Source organism: Orycteropus afer, unplaced genomic scaffold (assembly GCF_000298275.1).
Source record: "Orycteropus afer afer isolate SDZICR_OR568_19922 unplaced genomic scaffold, OryAfe1.0 scaffold00402, whole genome shotgun sequence".
NCBI lineage: Eukaryota > Metazoa > Chordata > Mammalia > Tubulidentata > Orycteropodidae > Orycteropus > Orycteropus afer.
This window is the reverse complement of record NW_006921989.1, coordinates 1,097,063-1,124,051: the sequence shown is the minus strand read 5'-3', so window position 1 is coordinate 1,124,051 and position 26,989 is coordinate 1,097,063. Positions and strand designations below refer to the sequence as shown.

The 26,989-nt window shown below is 53.3% G+C and overlaps 1 protein-coding gene and 2 non-coding genes across 3 annotated transcripts in view; 2 read left to right on the top strand and 1 right to left on the bottom strand.

Moving 5' to 3' along the window:
* Positions 1-1,121: 1,121 nt before the first annotated feature.
* The window catches only part of PDE4A (phosphodiesterase 4A), a 34,373-nt gene continuing 8,505 nt past the window's right edge, over positions 1,122-26,989 (bottom strand). Inside the window, exons 2-15 of the mRNA XM_007953628.1 lie at positions 18,848-19,042; positions 18,011-18,047; positions 17,852-17,922; positions 17,015-17,064; positions 16,721-16,833; positions 13,022-13,115; positions 10,668-10,894; positions 9,300-9,398; positions 9,039-9,203; positions 7,862-7,961; positions 7,620-7,774; positions 7,314-7,436; positions 6,778-6,960; positions 1,122-1,877 (exon numbers count right to left, since the gene is read on the bottom strand). Coding sequence (XP_007951819.1) covers positions 1,122-1,877; positions 6,778-6,960; positions 7,314-7,436; positions 7,620-7,774; positions 7,862-7,961; positions 9,039-9,203; positions 9,300-9,398; positions 10,668-10,894; positions 13,022-13,115; positions 16,721-16,833; positions 17,015-17,064; positions 17,852-17,922; positions 18,011-18,047; positions 18,848-19,042 — 2,368 coding nt within the window. The remainder of the gene's footprint in view (positions 1,878-6,777; positions 6,961-7,313; positions 7,437-7,619; positions 7,775-7,861; positions 7,962-9,038; positions 9,204-9,299; positions 9,399-10,667; positions 10,895-13,021; positions 13,116-16,720; positions 16,834-17,014; positions 17,065-17,851; positions 17,923-18,010; positions 18,048-18,847; positions 19,043-26,989) is intronic.
* LOC122151356 lies at positions 8,089-8,167 on the top strand. The gene has a single exon (XR_006164117.1). It is a non-coding gene; the product is annotated as a small nucleolar RNA U2-19 (small nucleolar RNA).
* Positions 8,497-8,564, top strand: LOC122151355. Its single transcript, XR_006164116.1, has one exon. It is a non-coding gene; the product is annotated as a small nucleolar RNA U2-30 (small nucleolar RNA).

Here is a 26,989-nt window from a genome sequence, read left to right as displayed (position 1 = left end):
TCCCCCATGGCTTAGAGAAGGTGGTCTTGCATCTGTCTGTCCTATTGCTGGGGGAACAGCCTGGTGAGAGGGCAAGTAGGTAAGGGGGTCCACAGGGATGGGCCAAAGGAGAAATGACTCTGGTGCTGGGGTGGGGAGGGAGTGCCCAAGAAGGGGGATGTGGGTATACACCATTATTGCTTCCTCCTAGGGCAAAGGGATGGGTTCTGGTCAGAGTCTGGAGGGTGCTGGGAGAAGGATGGGGGGTGTGGCCAGGATGGGGGCTCTGGTCTGGCCCCGCCCTACTCCAGGTGCAGGTGGGAGCCACTACAACCCCCTCTCCTATGGCCACAGGGGTCATTAAGGCAGAAACAAGAGGAGAAGCAGCTGTAAGGGGGGTGCACATCAGAGTTGCCCCCCAAAAACGGAAAAATTTCCAAATAAACTGGAAGGGGAAGGGGGTGGCAAGTGGAGGGGGGGTCAAGCCTTCACCAAATCAGGCCCAAGGCTGGTGGTACCAATGACCCCTCACCCCTAAAGTGAACAGTTCCCCCACACCCCGTTCCCCCAGTCAGTATTGCCAGGTTTGTGGAAAATGAAGCGGAAGACTTCTGGGGGCAGGAATCCAGGGAAGGGCTGGACTGGGGCCGCCCACAGTGACCCCCCAGCCCTACCCAGAATGGCTATTCCTGGCCGGGTGCTAGAGACCCTCCCAAATTCAGGAGAAAAGCCTGGAGGGGCTCCCCAACCCGGGCTTGGGCCTGGGCTAAGAGGCCGGAAGACTGAGCCAGGAACGTGGGGAGGATACGGAAAAAGGAGCTGGGAATAGGAGCATCTACAGTTGCTGTGTTTCATTCTTTTTTTTTTTTTTTTTCTTTTTCTTTTTCTAAAAATGTAACAATTAAAATTCAAAAAATAAAATCCCTTCCCAGACCTCAGCCCCTCATTCCTCAGCCCCCACCTCCAATAAAAGGCCCCATGGGTGGGGGTGGGAGGAAAGGGGAAAAAAAGAAAAGAGAAAAAAAAACACTTTTCTGTTTTCTTTTTTCTCAGGCCCAAGAGTCTTTGAGGCAGCAAAGGAGGTGGTCGGGCAGTGATGGTGAAGGCGGGCAGGGAGGGCAACGGGGTCTGGGTGCTGGGGTTCAGGCTGGGCCTCCACTTGACCCCCACCCGCTGGGAGCTGGAAGTATGGCCGGGTCCTTGCGAGATGTTCCAGTACATGTGCTGCAAGCTCTCTTGGCGACCTGATGCTCCCTTTGGGCCCCCACCTCGGCCGCCATGGAGGGGAGGCCCTGGAGGCCCGGGGCCGCCACTTCAGGGGGTGGGGTCCTCAAGGCAGGCAAAGTGGGGCTTTCAGGGGACAGGGCAGGGGGGCTGCTGTGGCTTACGACATTCAAAGCCACGGATGCGTCTCGGGATGTAGACTGGTCCTGCGTCCCAGACCCGTTCTCAGCTGGGTCTGCGGGCTGCATCAAGTGCACTTCCTCTAGCTCTACCTCTATGCTTGTGTCATGGCTCTTGGCCGCCAAGGGCTCCTTGGCTGGGGACGCATCCGGAGCCAGTGCACATGTGTCTTCAGCCATGGTGGATGCTTTCTGGGCCAAGGACAGCTCTTGCACTGTGAATGCCTCTTGGGCCGCGGCTGTTAGCTGGGCCGCTGTCACCTCTTCCTCTTCTTCCTCCTCCAGAGTCAGCTCAAACTGGAACTTATCGGGTGGGGGTGGGTGGCCTAGCCCCCCGGGCTCCTCCTCGGGTGGTGGTGATGGACTCTGCCGAATGGCGCTATAGTACCAGTCCCGGTTGTCCTCCAGTGTATCCAGGATCTCCTGGGCATCTGGGTGGACCAGGTCAGCCCACGTCTCCCACAGTGGATGCACGATGTAGTCGATGAAGCCCACCTAGGAGAGGAGAAAGGAAGTATCACCAGGTGGCCTGCGGATGGCACACCATGTTGTGGAATCTATGAAAACTATAAAGATGTCTGTACCACTTGACCCAGCAATTTTTGCTTCTCCAGATCCACCCTGGAAAAGCTCTTGCACAAGAAAGAAAGAAAAAAAAAAAAAATCATATATGAGAATGTGAACAAAGACTGGAAACATGCTGGTGCATCATGGAGGATTAGTTTTTTTTTTTTTTTTTTTTTAATCATAGTACATTACAGGTGTTCACTGCAGGTTATGGTGACAATGAAACCACCTCCATGAAATGGCAAATGGCTGGCTAACGCCCTGACTTCCCCCTCCTTCCTTCCTTTTTTTTTTTTTACATTTATTTTGCTGTTATTGAAAATATATATATAGCAGAACACACACCAATTCAACAGTTTCTACAATTCAATGATGCTTATGACATTCCTTGAGAAGTGCAACCAGTTTGATCCTATATAGACAGTTCTTAAAAAAGCACCATGCTCAAGGCAGGCGTTGTTTACTAATTAAGCTAAACTATCGTTTGGTTTTAAGAAGACTTCACCAGACATTTTTGGTTTAAAGATTATCTCAGGGCAACGGTTTTGGGGGTTCTCCAGTCTCCGTGGCTCCAGAAAGTCTGGATGCCGTGAGAATTTGAGATTCTGTTCTGCTCCTTTCCCTCCTTATTCACAGAAACCTGATGTTCTCATGGGAGGCAATGCATTCAGTTGGAAACTGTCTTTCCCAGTCTCCTCTGCAAAGAAAATGTGGCCACGTGACCATCTCTAGATGGAAAGTGCTGGGGGCTGCCTCAGTCGGCACTGGCTTTTCCTTCTTGAAGTGTACCCAGAATCGACAGCATCTGTGCCTGTGAGAAGGACCCCTGGTGGCACAGTGGTTAATGTTGGGTTGCTAACCAAAAGGTTGGTGGTTTGAACCCACTAGCTGTTCCACAAGAAGATGTTGGCAGTTACTTCTGTCAAGATTTCAGCCCTGGCAATATACCAAAAGTAAGTGACCAATACAATAACACTAAGGAAAAGGAAGATGAGAGAGGTGCATAAGAGACACGGAGGACAAAGCTAAACTCTTACATATGCAACACAGCATTAACAGTAATAACAAGTATTAATTTATGGGCAGATACCTAGGTAGACAGGCTGAGTGATCAGGTCTGTCTAGGCAATAGGTTGGCAGATGCTATTTCTACATATGCACTCATATGTGCTGTAGGAATGTCTATACATATAATGGAGCTAACAAAGGGCGAAGTTAATGATGATTTCTTAGCCACAGCCAACCACCCTAAGGAAGTGAGTTGCTGGACCTACGGACTTGACACCATGGGCACGGGGACATCAAGCCCAACTGGCATAATATACTAGACAAAAACACCGTTCTACAACCTACTTTGGTGAGCGGTGACTGGGGTCTTAAAAGCTTGCAAGTGGTCAACTAGATACAGCAATGGGTCTCTCCTCGTTCAGAGCAAAGAAGAGTGAAGAAAACCAAAGACGCATGGAAACAATTTGTCCAAGGGACTAGCAGACCATATGCTCCTCAGCCTATATGGTCATGAGACCAGAAGAACTAGATGGTGCCCAACTACCACTGTCAACCACTCGGAGGGGGATCAGTGCAGGAGATCCTGGGTAGAGTGAGAGAACAATGTGGAACAAAACTCAAAATCATAAAAAACAAAAACAGGTTTGCTGGTCTGATAAAACCTGGTGAGACTCCTCAAACTATGGCCCCTACTTACCCTTCAGTTCTGGAATTGAACTCACTCCTTTGGCTTCCAACCAAGCAACGGACAGGCATATGGGGTGAACATTTACATCAGGTAGATAGACTCCTTGGAGCAATCAATCGTGAGAGAACAGAAAGGCAGTGTTTTCACCAGGAGACAGCTCGGGGGTGGGAGTGCAAAGGAGGGAAGGACACAGGGAAGAGGTAACTATGGGGAGGAAGTGGGAAGAGAGCTGTTACATTGTGGGGAATTGCAGTTAACGTCATGAAGGAAAATGTGTATGAACTGCTGTATGGGAAATGAATTTGCTCTGTAAACTTTCACCCAAATCACAATAAAAATTAAAAAAAAAAAAAAAAGTCATAGCCTTGAAAACCCTATAGAGTAGTTCTACTCTGCACCCATGGGGTCACCATAAGTTGGTATCAACTTGACAGCAACAAACTAAGACAGCAACGATAGACTTTTCTTACATGAGATAAAAAAATAAAGCTTTCTCTTGTGTAAATCACTATGCATTCCCAACAGCTAAAAACCTAAATGTCCATCAACAAGGGAATGACTAAATAAGTCATCATCAATCTCTATCTACTGAAATATTAAACAAACAAACAAACAAAAAAAAACCTCACTGCCATTGAGTCAATTTCAACTCATAGCGAGCCCTCCATGGGTTTCCAATCTACAGAAGTAGATTCCTTTTGAGGAGTAGCTGGTGGGTTTGAACCTCCAGCATTGTGGTCAGCAGTCAAATGCCTTAGGCACTGTGCCACCAGAGCTCCTACTGAAATACTAGATAGCAGTAAAAGATGTCATTGCTGGGAGATAAAAGCAAGCTGTGTAATAGGTATACATTGGTATAATTGATAGTCAAAAAAAAAAAAAAAAGGCTAAACCCACAAACTATTGCTATTGAGTTGTATATCAACACAATTGTATAAAACATATAGAACAGTGGTTCTCAAAGGGGTGGGAGTGGGTATTATGGGGTAATTCCTCCCCACGGTATCTTCCATTGACTCATATGCATGAGAAAGCTGGACAATGAATAATAAGACTGAAAAATTAATGTCTTTGAATTAGGGTGTTGGTGGATGTCGTAGTTAAGGTTGTGTGTCAACTTGGTTGGGCCTGGTTTTGAGTGGCTGGGCAGCTGGATGTAGTTATTCCCCATGATGAGACTGGTAATGAGTTACGTGGTGGAATCTACTAGAGCGGCTGAGTAGCTACCTTAGGGATGGGGTCTGCTTCTAGTATACAAGCAGCAGCTTTGAGGAAGGTCTCTAGCTTTTAGGCATACTTGGACCCTGCATGTAGCCAGGTCTTCATTCAGCTGCTTGCCATGTTGTCTGCCAGTCTTGGAATTGTTCCTGGACTTGAACTAGTGGCCTACTGTGCTACTTGATAATCTTGCAACTGTGCCATTTTACTTGTCAACCTTGGGTTTGTCAGCTTTAGCAGTCAGCAGCTGTCCGAGTGAAGAGAAGTCTCCAGCTCCAATGGGCCAGGAGCAAGAAGCAGAGCTGAAGCCCATGATTGAGGGGCCTTCACCCAGCCCCTAGAACTGATATTTTTAACTCAGACTTCTAGCCTCCAAAACTGTAAGAGAGTAAACCCTTGTTAAAGCCACTCACGTGTGGTATTTTCTGTTGGAGTGGCATAAGAGAACCGAAACAATGAAGAACACGGAATATACCATGGACTGCCTGCACAAACAACTCCATCTTGGAAGAGCCAGAATGCTCCTTAGAACTGAGGATAGTGAAACTATGTCTCACGTAGTTTGAATATGTTATCAGGAGAGACCAGGCCCTGGAGAAGGATAGCGTATTTGGTAAAGAAGAGAATCGGTAAAAAAGAGCAAGACCCTCAACAAGATGGGCTGCTACAATAGCTGCAACAATGGGCTCAAACAGCAATGATTGTAAGGATACAGCAGGACTGGGCAGTGTTTTGTTCTGTCGTATGTAGGGTCACTGTGGGTTGGAACGGACTTGAAGGCACCTGATGAAAACAAAGGGGACGTTTGGCAAGTCTGGAGATAATTCTGGTTATCACAACAGCAGGGGGCAGTGGAAGGGCAGTGCTCCTGGACTCTAGTGGGTGGAGGGCAGGGATGCTGTTTGACACCCTACAATGCACAAGACAGCCCTGCAAGAGAGAATTATAGTGCCAAAGCTGGGAAATCCTGGACTGGACAGGCAAGCAAGCACACCAGAGCAAGAAGGATGGATCTCACCAGGGAGGAGACTGGAAGAGAGAAGGGTGAGAAACTGTCACATTCGTACTTTGGATCTGAGTCTTCTACAACAAAATCGTGTTCCTGTAGCTCTTGATACAGGGCAAGTCATAGTACCTCACTTTGAAATCCACTGCAAATCAAGGACAGCATTAGTCCCTGGGGGCTGCAAACACTTAATGTACTTGGCTGCTAACCAAAAGATTGGTGGTTCGAGTCCACTCAGAGGCACCTCAGAAGAAAATCCTGGCCATCTGCTTCTGGAAAATCAGCTACCATAGAGATCCAGCCAGGATCTCTGAGTCACATGGGGTCACCATGACTCAAATCAACTTGATGGCAACGGGTTTGATTTTCCTGGCAAGTGCAGTTGCCACCTGTCAGTGGAGGCGTTGCATGTTGCTATGATGCTGAACAGGTTTCAGCGGACATTCCAGAGGAAGATGAAGTAGGAACAAAGGCTTGGCGGTCTATTTCCAAAAATCAACTAGTTTAAACCCCATGTGTCACAAGGGTGCAGTCCCACTCACTGTGCATGGGGTTGCCATCAGTCAGAGGTGACTCAACGGCCATGTTACCAGGACACTGAGGCTAAAATGATATAAAGCCTGTAAATAAGAGTCAGGCCAGCACCACTGGTGATGTTATGGCAGTTGCTGCCAATGAGTTAGAACTGTCTAACAGGTCTGTAAGCCTGAGTCCTCAGGCTCAGCCTAGTTATTCGGTGGAAAAGAAAACATGGCATATTATCTGACAAGATAGAAGAGGGAAAAAAAGAGAAAGACTTGATGCTGTGGACAGGCAGATCAGGACCTCCTGGGTCCCGGAGCTCTGCAGGACAGACTGGGGTGGAGAGGCCTTTCTGCTCCCTCTCACCCCCCACCTCTGTACTATACCTGGGACTTCTCCACGGAAGCCGTGTGCTTATCACACATGGGGCTGATTTCCATGCCGCGCTCTCGCTCCCGGTCCCCTTGCTGGAAGAACTCGGCCATGATGCGGTCAGTCCACTGGCGGTATAGCTCCAGCGGCTTGGTTGGGTTGCTGAGGTCAGCACAGTGCACCATGTTCCTTAGGACCTGCAAGGGGTGGACCGGAGGCCTTCAGAGGCCATGTCCCTGGTCCAGTCTGGAGCCTTGGGCTTCTTTACCTCCCACTGGGGGAGAGGGCGCGGGGAGAAGAGGTGGGGTGGGCGGAGATGGAGAAAAGTGGGGAGCAGGTTGGGGGAGATGCGAAGGGGTTGATGAGAGAGCAGGAGGAGCTGAGGGAAAATGAGGGATATGGCAGGAGAAGACAGGAAAGAGAAACGAGATAGGAGTGGAAGATGGGAAAGCAGAGAGGATGGGGAGATGGATGAGCCACGATAGACTGGGGGAGGGGCACCAGCTCAGATGCAAAGGGTCTCTCTCTTTATTGTGGGGAGGGGTGCCACCTGGATTCGGTCTGAGTAGTTGTCCAGCAGGAGGACCCCCGAGCTGGTCACTTTCTTAGTCTCCACCATGGTCTTCAGGTCAGCCAGGAGGGTCATGTGCTTGGACATGTCGGTGGCCAGTACCTAGGGGCAAGGGGGCGGGGTCACAGGGGCTGTGGAAGCTGGCCCCGCCCCTGCCCAGAACCCACATCAGCCGAAGGCCACCTTCCCACCCAGGCCCACCAGTCCTCCAGCCTCCAGGGGACTCCTGTGAGGCTCTGGCCCGCTGCCCCCGCCCACCGCCAGCCCCGCCCCCAGCCCGCCCACCATGTCGATGACCATCTTGCGCAGGCTCTGTCGCTGGCGCTTGTTGAGGTTCTGGAAGATGTCGCAGTTGTCGTTCTGCAGCAACTTGAAGCCCACGGCCAGGTGGTGGTTCTCGAGCACCGACTCGTCGTTGTACATGAGCGCCAGCTCCGAATCTGTGGCCCAGGCCTGCGGTCAGGGGCGGGGCCACCAGAGCCCTACCCCCAGCTCCCGCCAGCCCTGCCCTTGCGAGGGCCACTCACTGGTGTTGATAAGGAACTGGTTGGAGACCCCAGGGTGGTCCACATCGTGGATGGCAGCCGCGAAGAGGGCCGCGAGAATCTCCAGGTCCGTGAACACGGCCTGGGGGCCGAGAGAGGGGCCAGAGAGACACAGGTCAGGAGATGCGGATAAAAGAGAGAGATGGGGAGTCATGAAAGATGGCGATCAAGAAAGATGGGGTTCTCTGAGATCGGCTCTTACTGAAGTGGATCAATGATGAAAACAGCCAAATCTGAGCATCAGGGACCTTCCAGCCTACCCAGTGCATGATCTCTAAAGTCTAGGAAGCAACAGTATAAAATAACTTAAGGCAATACATACATATCTAACATGTGTGTTTGCAGGGAAGCTATGGTGGCGTAGTGCCTAAGGCATGTGACTGATAACCAGAGGCTGGCGGTTCAAACCCAGCAGCCACTCCTGGGAAGGAAGACTGGGAAATCTACTTCTGTAGAGATGCTGCCTCGGAAACCCAAGGAGGGGTCGCTGTATGTGTTCACATGTGTACCCGTATGTGTTGATAAAGGTGACAGTGGATAACCAGGAATTGCCAATATATGAACGAGATAGTGTGTGTGTGTGTGTGTGTGTGTGTTTATGAAAGGCTAATCAGTCTGAGCAATGTGAAAAGGTTTGCTACTGACCTTTATAAATATGAAGGTTTCTATACTTGACCTGAGCTCAAAGAGAAGGAAAAAAAAAAAAAGATGGGAGTCAGGGAGCAGGAAGGGAGGAGGAAGTCAAAGGAGGAGGAGGGGGGTCAGAGAGTTGGGGACCAGGGAGGGAGAAGTCAGAGTGGGGGCAGAGGTGAAGCAATGGATTAGAGTGATGGGGGTCAGAGAAGGAGGAGGGGTCAGAATGGGAGGAAGGGTCTGAGTAAGGAGAGAGAGGTCAGAGAGACAGGGGTCAGAGAGGGAAGAAGGGGTCAGAGAGATGGAGTCAGGGAAGGAGGAGGGGGGTCAGAGAGGGAGGAGGGAGTCATAGGGGGAGACAGAAGGGGTCTGAGAACAAGACTGAGGAACCAGGTCAGAAAGAAGGTTGGAGAGATAAAGGAGATCAGAGATAGGTGCTCAGGGAGACAGATGGGTTGAGGAGACACAGGGGAGGTAGGTGGGGAGACACAGGGGAGGTAGGTGGAGCCAGGTGGGCAGCGCTCACATCCAGCGCAGGTGTGGCCAGAAGCACATGTGTAGACTGCAGCACGTCGGCCGCATGCAGGCTGTTGTGGTAGGCCACGTCTGCATGGTAGTGGTCCTCCAGCGTCAGCATGTACGTCACCATGGTGTCCACCGGGATGCGGAACTTCTTCAGCAGATCCCGCTCCTGAGGGCAGGCGAGGTGGGGCAGTGACCCCTGCTGGCCCTTGGCCTCCCCCCCTGCACCCTTTATGCCCCAGCTCACTCCCCTTTAGCCCCCCACCTGAAATACTGTGTACATGATGCAGCTGAGGGAGCGGCCTCCGGCATAATCCGACACACAGAAGATGTTCAGGCCCCACCTGTTCAGGTTCTCCAGTTCCTGAAGGGGATACAGCACAGAGGTCAGGAGCCTCCAAGCCCGGAGAAGACCTGGCCTTCTAGACCCCTTCCTTGGAATGGACTCTGACTACAGGTAGCATAGTATTGCTCGCCCAGCAGGTGGTGTGGTCAGCAGCACAGAAGGGATCACCCGTCCTACTGGGCTGGAGACCACCACAATGAGCCAAGCTATGGTCTATTGAGTTTTATTACCTGCCAAGCAGTACCCTAACCACTTGATCTCATTTGGCAGGGGAGGGAACTTAAGGCTCTGAGAAGTGAAGCCACTTTAGCCAAGTTCTTGCAGCTCACAGTGGCACAGCTGGGATGAGAACCCAGGTCAGCTGAACCCCAAGCATAGCTCAGCCTCTAAGCTAAACTGCATGAGCCCTAGAAGAAAGGAACATGGTCTTATTTTCCATGTCTCCCTAGAATCCAGAGTGGATTCCAACTCATGGTGACTCCATGTGATCACAATAGAGCTGTCCCAGAGGGTTTCCTAGGCTGTAATCGTTACAGGAGCGATTGCCACAGAGCCACTGAATGGGTTCAAACCTCCAACTTTTCAATTAGCAGCCAAGCACCTAACTGTTGCGCCACCAGGGCTCCTTCCCTAGCACACAGTAGGTGCTTAGTAAAAACGAGTGACTGAATTTAAGACTCACCAGACCCTGGCTTACAGAGGGCTGCAATATGTATTAGCTGAGTGAGCCACCCAGGGCTCATGGGGCTCATATTACAAGCCAATCAGAAAGCTCCTGGGCTCTGAGATCTCTTGCAGCAGAGCCAGGAGTCAAACCCAGGCCTGACCTGCAGTGGCTGCTCAGGGGGGCCCTGCCCAGATCCCCTTCACTAGCCAGTGTACCCATTGCCCAGCTGCTGGGAGTGAGGTCCTGAGGCCCCCAGCTGCTCCCTTCTCTAAAACATTGCCGTTGCCCCAAGAGGAGCTCCGTGAAGGTGTTGATATCATCCACCCCACGGGGGGTGCCCCCAGTCAATGGCTGGCACAGTGGGCTCAACTCTGTGGTGAGAGTGCACTGTGGGATCAGGCTGAGGTCAGGGGCCGAGCCCATCTCCTTGCTCGGCTGCTTCCTAGCCTGCTTGTGTCCACCATTCCCTCTCTCCTAAAAAAGCAGGCACCGTATCCTCAGCTCAGACTCAGCTTCTAGGGAACCTGCCTTCAGACCTGACTCTAATCCCAGTCCTTCTCTGGGCCCCAGGAAATCCAGGCTCCTCCTCTCCAGCCCAGTCCCCCCCAGCCTCCACGCACTCGGGCCAGGAGCTCCTCTTGATTGGTCTTCACCCCAAAGCGGGGGACACCCGAGTTGTTCAGGCTGCTGCTGTGCATCAGTTTCTTGACGCCCGTGATCTGAGACATGGGCTGGAAGTGCGGCACAGGGGCTGGGGGCTGCTGGGAGGGTCGCTGCTGCCAGGGCACTTGGTGTTTTTCTCGCTCCTTCATTGTGGGTGACGGGATCTCCACTTCGTTCTGTTTGTCTGCGGAAATGGGGGCAAGGGGCAGGTGTGAGCACTGCAGAGGCTCCCTCCTCTGTTCCTCAGCCCCCCACCATGCCCTGGGCAGCCTCACCGGAAAGGGTAGACCCCTTCTGCCGGCTACCCAGAGACTGGAAGCCATAGGAGATGTAGGGGTTCTTCTGGGATGTCGTTGGCTGGAGTGTTGGCCCCAGGGCTGGCCCAGGCTTGTAGGGATGCCCCATTCTAATCGCCACATGTGGGAGGGGGGTAGTGTGGGTAGTCAGAAGGCGGGGAGGGGATGCCAAGGATTGCCGATGCCTGCCCTTGGTGGCCAGAGGGCTCTCTCGGGTAGGAGAGATGCCCCCAGGGTGGCCCACAGTGGTGGTGGGGGGTGGAAGTGCTGGGAGGAAGGAGGGGGGTGGGGTGGTTTCTGGCTCCATGGGCCCCCCCCTTGGCACCATGGCACAGCCTGCCTGGGGGCCAGCCCCAGAAGCGCCTTTCCTTAGCTTTCAAGGGCTTCCAGAGCCCAGCCAGGGCCACCCTTTGTGACCTAGGGCTGCCAGTCAAAGGCAGTGGCCTAATGGAATTTGCATGCCACTCTCCTATTGGCTGGACCCTCAGAACTCTGGACACACCACACCCCCAGTGGGGGGGGGAAACCACTGAAACTCTGAACCCATCTCTTGAATGTTGGGGGTGCTCCTGAATGTGGAGGCTTTGGTGATAAATTAAAGAAGCTCTGGTGGCACAGTGGACAGACGCTGAGCTGCTAACTGAAAGGTCAGTGGTTGGAACCCACCAGGTGCTCTGTGGGAGAAAGATGAGGCAGTCTGCTTCCATAAAGACTGTAGTGTTGGAAACCCTATGGGGCAGTTCTTTTCTACAGGGTTGCTGTGAGTCAGAATTGACTCAACAGCAATGGGTTTGTTTTTTTGGTGATAAATTAAGTCATGAGGGTGAGACTATCCCCTAAGTTTGGGGAGTATGTATCCTCAGCTTGGGTTTAGAGGTTGGGATGACTTGAGGTCCCCTTGAACTCAGGGGTTCCTATGAATTTGGGGTATTTTACCCTATTTGGGGTTCATCTGAGTTAGGAAATTTTCCTAAGTTTAGAGAATCTCTTCCAGGTCCTTACACTTAGAAGTCTACTTAGTATGGCTGTCTGAAATTTGGGGTCCTCTGAATTTGGCATGTCATTCCAAGTTTGGGGACTCTTGGACTTGAGGGGCTTTCAGCTTGGAGGAGCCTTGTTGGCTAACCAAAAGGTTGGCGGTTTGAACCCTGATCCATAGAAGAAAGATGTGGCAGTCTGCTTCCATAAAGATTACAGCCTTGGAAACCCTATGGGGCAGTTCTACTCTATTCTGTGGGTCACTATGAGTCGGAATCGACTAAGTAGCAACAGGTTTTTTTGTTGTTGTTGTTCAGTTGGAAGTTTTTTTTCCCCCCCAAATGTTTGGGGAGTCTTTTGTGGGCTCATAAGTGCAGAGTTTCTCTTAGTCTTGAGAACCATACTTGGTGAGTTTGAGCATCTTTCTTAAATTTGGAGGGCTACTGAATTGTGTGTGTGGGGGAATAACCTGAGTTTAAAGAGCTCTGGTGGTGCCGTGGTTAAGGCATTGGGCTTCTAACCAAAACGTCAGTGGTTCGATCCCAATAACTGCTCCAGGGGAGATAGACGAGGCCGTCTGCTTCTGTACAGATTTACGGCCTTGGAAACCCTATTGGGGTCATTATGAGTTGGAATTGACTCGATGGCAGTGGGTTTGGATTTAACCTGAGTTTGGAGAAATGACTGACTTTCGGGTTCTACTGAGTTCAGGGGCCTTTACAGCTTGGAGGCTTTTTGAAGTTTAGGAAATTCTGTTTGAGTTTAGGTCTTAAAGAGTTCCATTGAATCTGGGGTTCCACTGAGTCTGGAGGGGCTTTTCAGCCTAGAGATATTTTTAAATGTAGGGGTTCTATAAAAGTTGGGGCCCCACTGAGTTTGGGGGCATCATGCATGTGGGAGCTTGTATGCTTGTTGACTTTGACCTTTGGGGAGTTATGAGTCAGGGTCCCTGGGTAAATCTTGCAGGAGGGCCCAGAGTCTGGGGTGGCCCTCTCTAGTTCAGGTCCCCCCTGCCCCGTGCACTGCCCATCACTCACCCAGGAACGTGGTGGAGATGTACTCAGAGACCTGGTTTCCTGACCTGCTCATCTCTGACAGGTGTGTGAGCTCCCGGTTTAGCATCCTCTTGAACTAAGGTGAAGTGAAGGAGGCAAGAAGGGAAGGATGATGAGGGGGTCATGGCTGAGGGGGTGTCAGCCCTCCCAGGATATTCTTGAAGACCTCAAGGGCCCCTCCTACTTCTCTGCTCAGTCAGCAAACCCCCTACCAGGCTGTTAGGGTGGAAGGGCCAGCCCCTCCTCTTCTCTCCAGCTCTGGATGAGGGCCTAAGCTTGGGGAGTCAGAATTCCAGCATCCCCCTCCCTGCCTGAGGAAAGAGGGGCTCTCCCACCCGTAAGGAGGGGCCAGAGGAGCACCTGTGGAGAGGAGGGACTCCTATCTTCCAAGGAACCAATGGAGTATCAGGAGAATACCATCACCATGGTGATGGGAGTCTCCTTAGCAACTCCCCTTCCAACCAGCTGCTGAGCTGGGGGGGGCAGGCCAAGACCCCTTAACCCTTGCCTTCCCAAAGCTACCTTAGCTCAGGTCTTCCCAAATATGGGCCCCAATCCCTGGGGGCCCTGGCCCTCAGCCCCTACTCTGGTTTGGAGGGGGATGCAGATCCAAGATCTAGGGAGAGAAGGTCTGGCTGGGCAGGGGTGAAGACAGAGCTGAGGAAACCCCAGTTTTGTCACTCAGAGGAGGGGGTCCCCATCAGAGCCCCCTCTCCTATAATCTCAGGAAGGCAGACTGATACACAGACAAATATAATATATCCAAAACCAGGCCTGGAGGCGGTTCCTGGTCCCCCGAGGCCACTTCACACAAGCCTCTGCTGTGACATTGTGCAGACAGGAGAAAGGGCATTGGCTCCCCGCCCCCCCAAGCTCTGGTGAAGCACCTCCATAGCAGGAGCAGACTGCTCGGAGAGCCAGGAGGGGTGAGCCTCAGATAGGGTGTTCACTGCTTGTAGGGCGGCCCAGAGACCCTGGGCATATGGACAGACAACCAAACACACACACACCCTAACACACAGTTACATATCCCTGTGTTACACAGTCCCGCACAGCCTCACACAGCCACAGACACAAAGACAAGGGGCACACATGAAGGCAGTCACTCGGGGTCACATGCCCTAGAAAAATCACACAGCTGTGGGTTCTCAAACATGGCCTGACACACAGCACAATCATGGCCACATGACCTCAGCCAGGGCCACACTAGACCCAGGCAGACCAGCATGCCGTCAGGAGACACACACCATTGCAGACACATGCAGCCCAGCATTGACACAGTCACACCCAGCGAGAGACTCATAGCCCCTGGGCAGCCACACACCCCTCAGCCACCCGCCACCGCCATCCACGCCCAGCCCCGGACCACACACAGACCCCGTCATCAGGCTTCATCCTCAGGCACACACGTGCACAGCTGCACACACAAGCCCAGATGGGGGCTGGAGGGTCTGAGGTGAGAGGGTCTGGGAGGGGTTTCCTGCCCACCCTCCCCACTGCATTCCCCTACCTGGTCCCACCAGCCCACCAGCCACGGCTTGGAGCAGGTCTCGCAGAAGAAATCTACCAAGGGCATCTTGGACTCTTAGCCCCGCTCGGGGCTGCCGCACGCAGAGGCTGAGCTTGGGGAGGCTTAGGGTTAACAGCCGGGTGGGGCGGCTGCCAGGCAGGTGGGCAGTGGAAGGGGAGCCGCGGAGGGGCCTGGGCCAGCCCAGCAAGGCTGGGGGCTCCCTTCCCCTCCGCGCTCCCAGTGGCAGTCCTGGTTACATGGTCTGCCAGCCCCTGGCCCTGGTGGGCCCCCCTGCGGTGATGGCTGGAGGTGGCCGGGGGCCCCTGCCCATAGGGGGCGGGGTGGGGGTCCTGGGAGGGAGGCTGCAGAGGCCTGGGGCTCTGTGTGTGTGCCTGTGTGTGTGTGTGCGCGTGTGCGTGCTCACTGCAGCACTGGCAGGCTGCATGTGATGTCAGGTGGTGCTGGGGGGGGGGCGTTAAAGGGGCATTGGAGCCCACGGCTGTGGCCAGGAGCCAGGTGGGGCCACTGGGGGATGGGCAGGGAGCATAGATGTGTCCCCTCCCTGGACACACCGGAGACAGACACATACCAGAGGCTGCACACACTCACAGACTCACAAACATCCTGAGACACAGCTTCCATGGACACAGACATATATATACCCAGATGGTTGACACATTCTCACACAAGAACACTCCCCACAATGCTTTCAGCCCTACACTTAACACACACAACCAGACACAGTCACAAACCCTGATGCTCAACATGTAGACATACAGTCAAGCACACAGAGTCGCGCCTTCAGACACACCCCTTCCAAGACACAGAGCCACACCACACACACGTGGAAGAACACAGCTAGGGACAAACACCCAGACACTTGGACATATGCACCCCCCAGCACAGACAACCCCTCCAACTGTGGACCTATGTACCCCCCCAACAGACAATCCCCCCAACCTTGGACATAGCACCCCCAACACAGACACCTTCTCTAACCTTGGACATACGCACCCCCCAACAGACAACCCCTCCAACTGTAGACATCTGTACCTCTCAATAGACGACCCCTCCAATACAGACAAACCGTCCAACCATAGACATATGCACTCCTTACACAGACAGCCCCTCCAACTGTGGACATATGCACCCCCCGACACAGACACCTCCTCCATCTACAGACATATGCATGCCCAACACAGACACCTCCACAAGCACACTCATTTCCTGATAGGCATTCACCCACAAGGGCTGCCACCATGCAGCACAGCTCCAGCCAGCATCATTCCTTTTTTTTTTTTTTTTTAATTAGGATTTGGGTGAAGATTTACAGAGTAAATTCACTTTTCATACAGCAGTTCACATATACTTGGTCTCATGTCATTGACCAAAATTTACAATGCAGCAGCTCCCCTCCCACTTCCTCCCCATAGTTACCTCCTCCCAGTGTCCATCCCTTCATACTCTCCTGCACCCTGAGCTATCTCCCTGTGCATAAGCAGCCCTTCCTTCTCCCATGATTGTTCTCTCCAGGGCATGTGTCAACTTGAGGTAAATGTTTAACTCACATGCCTGTACTTTGTTTTCCAGCCAGCATCATTCACACTGCCTGCCCTCTCAGTGGTGCCCCCTGGAGTTGTGCAGTGCACAGTCTGCACAGCTGTACACGGAAAGCCTCACACTCTCCCCTGCAGCTATGCAAACATGAACACAGTCACAGACATAGATACACCTAGATTCACACCTGGACCGACTCACACCTGTGGACATGTACAGCCTTCCAACACAGCCCCAAACACATGCCATACCCACAGTCCCACATAATCAATGCATGGTCCACAACTATCCACCCTCCACAGGTATAACCTGTACTCCACTTCTGGATCCTCTGAACACACCCCAGCACTGCAAACACATGCCCACCAAACGGACACCCACACACACTCATAGCCACAGAGATGCACCTACAGACAATCTCCACAGGTCTTGGACCCCCCCCAGTAGAGATGGTCACCATGGGCAGACATACTAGTACAATCTTCATGTGCAACACACACACACACACACACACACAAACCAGGCTCCAACCCTGGGAGAAGTCACCATCTACAGAAGCTACATATCTTGAAGCCCCACCCCAGGCTGCCTCCCCAGCCCCGCCCTCAGCACACCTTGTGAGAGGCCATCTCGCTGACAGAGCGGTAGGTCTGCATGGTCTCTAGTTGCTCCAGACACCAGTCCAGCTCCTCCAATGTCTCCCGGGCCAACTGCTGACACGTCTCCTCTGGGAAAGGGGCAGCCAGGCTGTGACTGGGAGGATCCCCAGAGGCCTTGGCTCATGGTGATGGGGTCCTCAGGTGAGTGGGGTGCTGGGGATGGGGGAGTGGGACAGCCATGCAGAGTGAGACCCTTCCCCCATTGGGGCAGCAAGAGGGGCCCTTTCCCATCCCCCTGGGCTTAGCTACCTGACAGTGTGGCCTTGCAGACAGGGGGTGGGCCGCCCAGCGGTGACCGCCTGCAGAGAAATAGGCCCCCATGTCAGCCTGGGCCCTCCACATCCCTGCCTCTGCACCTTCCATCACACACCCTCTGAAAACCCAGGACCAGTGCTGGTTTTCCTTCTTTTCTGTGCCCCTGTGTCCTGAGTGTGCTGCCATTACTATACCAGCAGCTTCTCACTGAATCTAAGAACCCACTTTACAGACAAGGAAACAGGCTCAGTGAGGTGAAACAGCTCCCTCAAGGCCACAAGGCTGATTGGTAGCAGGGCCAGGTCCTATGACTCCAAAGTCTCTGTTCCCTTAACTGCCACCCCCCATGCTCCCTGAACTGGTCCCAACAGGAACCAGCAGTTCTCAGCCACACCCCCAGCCTCCAAATACTATCACTCCTATTTAGTGAACACTTACTATGTGCTGGCAATGTTCTAGCACTTTCTGTGTGTCACCTCCTTGACTCCTCACGGCAACTCTGATAGCAGAGCTGTTACGATTCCCATTGTACAGAGGGGAAACGGAGACACTTCATGAAGCCATCTGCCTGGCAAATTGGTGGCAGGGCCAGGAATGGCCCCAAGGGTGGGCAGTCTTGCCACCTGTGGCCTCACCCCCGCACATCCCAATCCTCGTTCTTTCTTTATGAAATCTTCTTAGGCTCTTGAACCACAATAGCTCACTGGCTCAGAAGGAGGCCCAAACAGGTTCAGAGAGGTCAAGTGGCTGCCTGAGTTGAGGCTGCACAGCAGGGCTGAAAGTTGAGCCTGGCCTCATGATGATGGATGTTGGGCTCCAGCCTCAACTTACTTGTTGCTGGGAATGGGCACATTGGTCAGGAGGGAGAAGTTGCTGCGAACACTCCGGAGACTGGCCAGCACCTGGGACAGAGAGGGGCAGTGACGTAAGGCATTGGACAGAGGGGCAGCCAGGGCTCCAGTGCAAGGGAAAGCTGGGGAGGAGTCTCACCTGGGCAAACGGTGTTACGATGAGGTCTTCAGCATGTCTGCAATCAAGGGCAAAGACAGGTCATGGCTTCCCACAACAGGAACCCCTGAGGGTCCGGGGAGCCAGAGAAGGAACACTGTTGGGGAGTGGCTGGTGGGCAGGGTGGAGACTTGTGGGGTGGGAGTACTTACACCTCACAAGGGTGGAAGGTCTGGGCCTGAATGAAGTGGTGGGCAGGGATAAGGGCACAGGTGGGTGAGTAGAGAGGGACTGGGGGTAGGGAAAAGAGGGGTGAAGATGCTTCAGGAGCTAGGCTCAGTGAGAGCAGTGGGAGGGGAGGGTGCTTGGTGGGGCAGGAGAGTCGGAGGACAGGAAAGGCTGAGAGCTGAGTGGACACCTCCACAGGGACAGGCCTAGAGAAGCCAGTGGGCAGGACTGGGTGGGTCATGACAAAGGGGCTTGGTGTGGGGAAGGCTGGGGAGAACAGGAGAGGGGCTCAGGCAAGGTGAGGGAGAAACTCACGCCCAGTTGGCGGTGGGCAGGGAGAGGCCCGAGTAGGGGTGCACCCTCCTTGCTGGAGCAGACAGATTGAAGTGGGGCCAGACTTGTGACTACATGGACATCAGTGGGGGCTGGGCCTGAGGGAGGGGCTCAGTGTGGGTGTCAAGAGCAGAGATGGGGTGGGTACACATGCTATAAAACATAGGGAGGGGCACACACAGGTGGGGGGCTGCTTATTCCTCAATGGGGAGGATAGCTTTTTGGGGGTTAGGGAGGATGGGCACCCATACTCCTTGCTGGGATCAGTAGCTTAGGGAAGGGCTGCAGGAGCTGGCAGGTGAGGAGGGAGGTACTCACGCTTCACTGGTGACCGACGAGTTCCGGGACATGGTCTTGGGTGACATGTCGTAGTCGCTGTCTGAACGGTAGAGGAAGGACTCACGGCGCTGGCTGGTGGCCCCCCCAGCATGCAGCACAAGTCCTGGGCTCGCCTGCGAGTCCAGGGGGCTGCGGCCAGGCGATGGTGTGGGTCCATTCTCTGCTGCCTCAAAGCTGCCAGGGACAGGAAGAAGGGCAGGGAGGTCAAGAGGGAAGAGGGGAGCAAGAGAGACAGATACACCAAGACAGACGGAGGGCAAGGTATTGCAGAGAGCAGATAGCTACTGAGCACCTGAGAGTGCCATGCAGGTGCTGAGCACACAGCAGTGGCCAACGCAGACCATATCTGCCCCTCAGGGAGATGACAAGAGGAGTCAGACAGATTAACAAGGCAGCAAAGCTCCCCCCAGGCTGTGGGGGGTCCTCTTTGGGTCTGCTCTTTGCTTCGCACCCCAAATCAATTCAGAATCAGCCTACTTTGTCCTCCCTCCTTAGCAAGACCCAGTCACCTCCTGCCTGGCCCAGTGAAGTTATCTCTGTCCTTACTTCCCCACAGTCTGTCCCCTCCAATGGCCAGAGCAGCCTGTGAATCCTCTTGAGTCAGGTCACACCCTTGTCTGTGTGGCTTCTATGGCTCCTGTCTCACTCAGAACAAAAGCCCAGGTCCTCACTCTGACCATATGCCCTGTCTCACCTCTGCCCTCCTCTCCACCCCAATCTCCCTCTTGCTCATTCTGCTCTAGTCACAATGGCCTCCTCCATGTTCCCTAAACATTCCAGGCATATCCCAGCCTCAGGGACTTTGCACAGGCTGTGGTCTCTGCCTGGAACATGCTTAGGCAGATATCCCCAGATACCTACATGGCTCCTCCTCCCTCACTGCTTTCAGGCCTCAGCTCAAATGTCACCTCTTCCAAAACCAAACCAAAACCAAACCAATAAACCAACCCACTGCCATCAAGTCTATTCTGACACAGTGACCCCTGTGTTACAGAGTAGAAGGGCTCCACAGGGTTTTCTTCACTGTAATCTTTATAGAAGTAGATTGCCAGACCTTTCTTCCATGGTGCTGCTGGGTGAGTTTGAACCATGGATCTTTAAGTTACCAGCCAAGAGCAAACTGTTTGTGTCACCCAGGGACCTGTCCTCCCTGGCCAGCCCACCTAAAATTGCAGCTCCTACCCTGACATTTCATATTCCCCTTCCTTGAAAAAAAAAAAAAAAAAAATTACACATCACTACCTGACATACTTCATAGTTTTCTTATCTTCTTTTCTGTTTGCCTTCCCTTCTAGAATAGAAGAACAGCTCTTCAGAGCAGGGGCTTTTGTCAGCTTTGTCCACTGCTGGGTCCTTAGGGCCTAGACAAAGCCTGGCACACAGTGGGGCCCAATACATCTTTCCTGAATGAATCATTAATAAATGAATGAGTGAATACATGAACTGGATTGAGCCTTACAAAGAATTAAGCCCAGGTTAGGGTGACAGCAAGTTACTGGAGTGGTGATTTTAGCTGTGAGGATCATGGCAGGCCTTTCTGAAGATGACAGGGAGCTGGCCTCGAGTTAGGAGGTAGGGAAAAGTTCTCCAGACAGAGGAAACAGCAAGTGCAAAGGCCCTAAGGCAGGGATTGGTGTGTTCCTGAGGAAAAGCAAGGAAGCTATTATGGCTGGAGTGGAGATACAAACAGACCAAGACAGAGGTACAGCTACAGAAGGAGGAGGACAGTAGGCCCCCAGCCTGGGGGCACTGGCCACAGAGTCCCCCAGGATGAGGCTGGGAGACCCTGGCTGTACCACTTCCCCGCTGTGTATCTTGTGGTAAATGACAACTTCCATTTCTTCATCCACTAAACGGGGACAACCACTGCCTCCACTGTCAGACTGTCCAGATGACTAGCATTAAGACAGGAAAAGCACTTGGAACAAGATGTGGCACAGAACTCAAAAAATCTTGGTGACTGTAAGTCTATCAGCCCAAAAAACTCCGCCACTTGGGAAGTGGAGTCAGCAAGGCAAGTGATACAGCTGACGAGAATGGGGAGCTATGAGCCTGCCATGTGCTGTGTGGCCTCAGGAAGGCCACTACCCTCTCTGGTCTTTGTTAGTCTGTTATTAAAGCTAGACTGGTCAGTGGAATTCAGGTTTGCTCTGAGTGGAGAGAGGAAGAGTCAGGAAACCTTCCTTTCCATTCCTACACCTCAAGCGTCGTATCTGAATGGCCCGTCTGCTAAGAAATCAAATTTGAAATCTCCTAGACCAAGACAGAGATGCAGCTTCTACATAGTCAGCCTCTCCTCTGGGGCCAATCCTGGGGGTACATCACAGACATCATTTTACAGATGAAGAAACTGAGGCTCAAAGAGGAGAATGTTCAGCTCTGGGTCACACAGCATGACTGTGGCAGAGTTAGAATTCAAACCCTACTTCAGATTCCAAAATGCTAACTGCTTTGCAGTGATGGCCGCCTACTCAACCCCCATTTGAGTAGGGATGGCAAATACGAATGTCTCCAGGGCTTAGGGAGCCGACAAACAGCAAAGAGGGGCTGAGGGCCTGAGGCAACCAGATGTTCCGATTTTCCAAGACAACTCAGAAATTCTCACTTTAAATAGTCAAAAATTCAAACTTCTTAAACTGGTTAAAAAACACTGTGAAATTGTGCTTTGCAAAAGACATTGTCAAGTAAATGGGGAAAAAAAAAAAAAGCTACCAACTAGGAGGAAATATCTGACAGAGGACTTATATCTAATATATACAAACAGCTCTTAAAATTAAATGGTAAGTCAATTCAAAAGAAAAAAATGAACCAAACTGACAATACCAAGTGCTGACAAGCATGTGGAGCAACCGGAAGCCTCACACATAACTGTTGAGAATACAAATGCTAACCACCACTTTAGGAAAACAGTTTGGGAGTTTCTATTAAATAATACCCTTACTATATTAAAAAATGTATGTTATTGTTGTTGTTGTTATGTGCCGTCGAGTCGGCCCCGACTCATAGCGACCCCTCCTTGGGTTTCCGAGGCAGTATCACTACGGAAGTAGGATTGCCCAACCTTCCTTCCGAGGAGTGGCTGGTGGGTTTGAACCGCCAGCCTCTGGTTAGCAGGCAAGTGTCTTAGCCACTATGCTACCAGAGCTCCCAAAAAATATATACATATTAAATATATATATATTTAAAAAAAAAAAAAGCCATCGAGTCAATTCCAACTTAGAGCGACCCTCTAGGACTTAGTAGAATTGCTCCCATAGGATTTCCAAGGCTGTATCTTTATGGAAGCAGATTGCCTCATCTTTCTCCCATAGAGCAGCTGGTGGGTTTGAACCACCAACCTTTTAGTTAGAAGCCCAATTCTTTAACCACAGCGCCACCAGAGCTCCTTACCCTTACTATATGACCCAACAATTCCACTGCTAGGTATTTACCGAAGATAAACAAAAGTATTTGTCCATATAAAAACCCATACACAAACATGTTCATAATCATTAAAAATTGGAAACAACCCCAAGGTCCATCCACTGGTGAATAAACTGTTATAGATACATAAACAGAATACTCTTCCGCAATGAAAAAGATGAGTCCTAAATGAACTTTGCTAAGACAGAGAACCACCACTCGTCTGTCTGTTTGCCATACTGTGGTGGCTTGCATGTTGCTGTGAGGCTGGAGGCTATGCCGCTGGTATTTCAGATCCCAGCAGGGTCACCCATGGTGGACAGGTTTCAGCAGAGCTTCCAGACCAAGACAGACTAGGAAGATAGACAGGGTCATCAGCTCTCAAGTTGGAATAATCACTCACAGATCATCAGCTTGGGCCTTTGGTGATAATGTTCATTTATTGAGTACGTGCTGTGTTCTGGATGCCCAGTTAAATCTGTTTACAAAACACCCAAACCTGTGAAAGCCAGAACCTGTGTAAGGCAGAAACCTGTCAAAGAAGGGAAACTCAAATATTTTCTGCTAAAGTGAACGCTAGAAAAGTGGCAAGACTGCACCCTGTAAAAGGCAGAAAACTTTCGAGAGACCCAGATGAACAAGGCAGTCCCATTGAGTTCTGGTTCTCACGGGTTTCACTGTAACAAGGCCCTGAGCACTCGCTGTGTGCCTGGCACCATCGAAGCAGTCTGTACACGTTAATCCATTTGTGCTTCCCACCAAACCCATGAAGTAGGTACTGTCTGACCAGGAGGCACAGAGGGGCGGCCAGGGGCTGGTGGCCTTACTGCCTGAGCACTGTGTCCTGCCCCCCACCCCCCAGCCTCCCAAGGCTCCACTAACTGCCACCTCTATATGGAAGACCCATCCCCTGCCCCAGGATCTGAAGCCACAGTTTAGGGAGGGTGAGTTCCAGGCCCCAAGAGAGTGTTCAGCTGACACTGCCCAGCAGATCACCAGCCTGGGAGGGGGGGGACCTCAGCTCTGCGCAAGCAGGAGCCCAGAGACCAAGACATGGGAAGAGGCAGCCTCTGGGGCCCTCCTGTTTGTGCTTCCAGGAGCAGATGTCCTCTGGGCCAAGAAAGGGCAGAAGGAAAGAGATTAGCGCTGGGGAACTGGAGCCTGGGAGGAGGTCCCAGGTGCCGCACAGAATTAGACCCCCAGGCCTGGGGGAGTCACCCCTCCTTGACCTGGTGTTGCTCAGGGTGGCCCAATGTCAAGCTGGAGGCTGCTCCGGAGATGTGCCAATAAGACCTACACTCAGGGAGCAGTGACGAGGACTGACATGCCATCAGAGAGGTGAAGTGACCTTTCCAAGACTCCCCCTCGAGCAGGCTGACCTTGTGACAGTACTCTCAGATGAAGTTGCTCCCCACTCCACCCTGATGGGGTCCCTAGCCTGCCCACTGGGCAGCAAATTGCGCCTCTGGAGGACTGCAGCCCAGGGCAGAAGCAGGCCTTGGGGAGCTGTGCTGCAGAGGCCGACGGGAAACAAACAACTGGTGGGGGGCAGGGAAAGGGGACAAGATACAGTTGATGAAGATGATAACAACAATGAGTGTAGCCAACAGCTACCAAATGCCACATGTCAGGTACGCATTAATAGCCCGCTTTCCAAAGAAACTGAGGCACAGAGAAGTTGAATAACTTGGACAGTGGCAAAGCAAGGACTTGAACCTGGGCAGCCAGGCTATAAAGCTGCACTCTCAATCATTGGGTGTTTGTCTCCCCCTGCTCCCTGCCCCCCTCCACCTGACTCTCTCAGAGGCGGTACCAGGCAGCCTTCATGGAAACGCCTGGCATTTGCCTTGTGAAGGTCACACGGAGGTTGAGGGCGGGTGTTGGTGTGTGTCTGTGAGGCAAGCATGTGGTGCCAGGTGACACGGCTGTTTGTGGGGCTGGATATGTGAGGGGGGTCTGTATGTATGTGCATGTGCACGTGAGAGATCTGGGTGCCAAGGTGCCTGGGTGCACCCAGATGTCTATGAGGATGTGTGCATCTGTGTGAGAAGGGTTCTGGGTGCTAAAGGGTGCTTGTGTGGATTTGTGCGTGAGCCTGTGTGACTGGTGAGAGTGTACCTGTGCATAGTACTGTCCCCAAGTGTCCCTGAAAGTGTGATGTGTTTCTCCTTGTGCGGATGGGGGCCAGGAGGGTGTTTGTGAGTGGGAGTCAGACCTGTGAGGATGTGTGGGGGCCTGGATATGTGTGGTGGTGAGCGTGTGCTCCTGTGGGTGGAGCAGTGGATGTGAAGCTGTATGAGGGCCAGGGCCGCTCTGGCCATGGCTACGGATCAACTGTGGGTTTCTCCTTGTATGTCCACCAGCCAGGAGACCTATACGTACCACAGTAAACACCAGCTGACTGGAATTACGCCTTGTGTGGTGTTTCTGTGTGTGTGTCAGTATTGTGAAGCATCTGTGTGTCCAGGTGCCTGGAGGGGTTGGTGCAGGAGAACAGGAACAAGGCTAGAGATTCCTGAGAAGTCTGGACTAAAAGGACACTTCTCTGCCCTGCGGTTCAGCTGGTTCTAAATACCCCCCTTAGAAGGCCACAAACCTCTCCTCCTCCCCTCCCCACCCCCACCCAGCTTGGTTTTCAGCCTGGCAGCCCCAGCAGAGAGGGAGAGGGGAAGGTTGGTGACAAGGAGTGGGGTAGGGCAGGAGGACCTGGCTCCAGGCCAATGGCCCGGGAGCAGAGCCCGAGTGACGCTGGACACCCATATTTACTGCCAGGGTGAGTGCTAGAGCCCAGGTTTCAGGATACAAAGAAGATGAAGGAATCCCACCTTACATAGGCAGGAAGGGGCAGGAGTCTTTTTGGGGCAACCATCTTCAAGCCCCCAGCAGCACCCAGAGAAGTTTAGGATCCGGGAAAGGGGTGGAGCACCAGCCAGGTTCTGGAAGCCACTTGAGTAACTCCCCCAAGGTAAGGTAGGATCCCACCCCCCAGCGCAGCCAGAGCTCTCATGACCGTAGAAAGTGCCCAGTGGCAGCCACCCACCTGATGGATCTGCCTGGTAGGTGCCGACGAGTGTCCTCATCGCTGAAGGAGAAATGGACCAGGAACTCAGGGACCACAGAGGGCAGCGCCAGGGCGAGGGGCCGAGGCCGGGCCCGGGGCGCTGCACCTGAGCGCATGGGGGCCAAGCGCCGTGGAGGCGCATAGGAGCACCTCTCACGGTGGTGTGGCACGCACTACTCACGGGCCCGAGGAGTCTGTAGCCGCCGCCAGCGCCTCCTCCGTCCTCCCGGTGACCCCCCCTAGGGACAGCCCCTGGCGTCCAGGCGTCCGCAGCGCTGAGGCAGGCTCCACGCCTTCCCGCTCTCCCCTACCCCCCGTCGGGGCCCTTCGGATCACGGTGCACACCTCCCGCCGCCAGCCTCTGAGCGCCCAGGGCTCTGGTTTCCCCGGCTCCGGCCCGCCCCACCCCACCCCCGCCCGGGCCCCGCCTCCCTGCTCCCAGCCCTGACGTCGAACTGGGCCCGCTGCTGGGCTCCGAACGCCAGGCGCCTCGGGGGAGCAGGACCTGCGGGCAGGGTGCAGGTCCCGTGACAAAACCCGGGAGGGGGGGGTGAGCGGCGGATGCAGGAGGTGGGGGAGAAATAGAGACAGGGAAATGGGGACAGAGACACTAAAATACAGAGAGACACTCCAAGTCTCCGAGTGCGGCACGGTTCTCCAACACACACACCCTCTCTGACCCCAAGCGGGTTCCCAGATACCGCGCTTCTTCCTCCCTCCCCAGCCCTGCACCCCCACCATCTCTTCCCCAGTCCAGGCGCTGGGCCCCGTCCAGTCCCCTTAGTGTCTTTTCCCAGTCTTGCGTTTCCAGAGTCAAGTCTCAAACATGTGCGCCAGAGTCAAGGAGGAGGGGCAGCCCTGGCAAAGCCAGGGGTGGGAGAGGCAGAGGCCTCTCTCGGGTGGGCACCGGGTGAACCCCTAGCACCAGCCTGTACTCACACCCAGGCTGCCAGCCTCTGCATTCCAGGATAAACGGACATGAGGAAGCCAGGCCGGATGTGGCCTGGAGGCCCACTCCTCCCAGTCTTCCCACTCCTGCAGCCCACTCCCCAGTCTGGCCAGAAGGTCACCTCCATTTGCCTTCTGTGCCAGGTGCCAGCGGTGACACTTAGAGATCACCGCTGGCCCATTTCATAGGTCACAAAACTGAGACCTGCAGAACCTAACACATTCCCAGGCCACCCTGTTTGACAGGTCCGCCTCACTCCCCTAAAGCCTGACCGCAACCTCAGGTCTGCACAGGAAGTGGCAGCGAAGTAGCGTTTATTGAGTGCCTACTGCATGCCCTATCAGACGTCTCCACGGCAACCCTAGGAGGCAGGCATGATTTTTATCACTGCCATATGACGAAAGAGGAAAAGTAAGGCTAGGGAGAGCAAGCCCCATACTCCGGAGCGCGTGTGAGGTGACCAGGACAAACTTGAACCCACAGCCACTTACCCTGCCCACGCCTGGCGGCCGAAATCCTGAAAGCAACGGTGGAGCCGAAGGCGTCTGCGGAAAGTTGGGGACTGAATGGGGAAGAAGACTGGAGAGGAAGGCGGCGAACGCGGGCGGCGGAGCGCGAGCGGGGCCGGGGGTTCCGGCAGAAATGCCTCGTCCTCCGCTGCCGCCGCTGCCGGGAAGGCCGCCAGCTGCACCTCCGGGATGCGACCCAG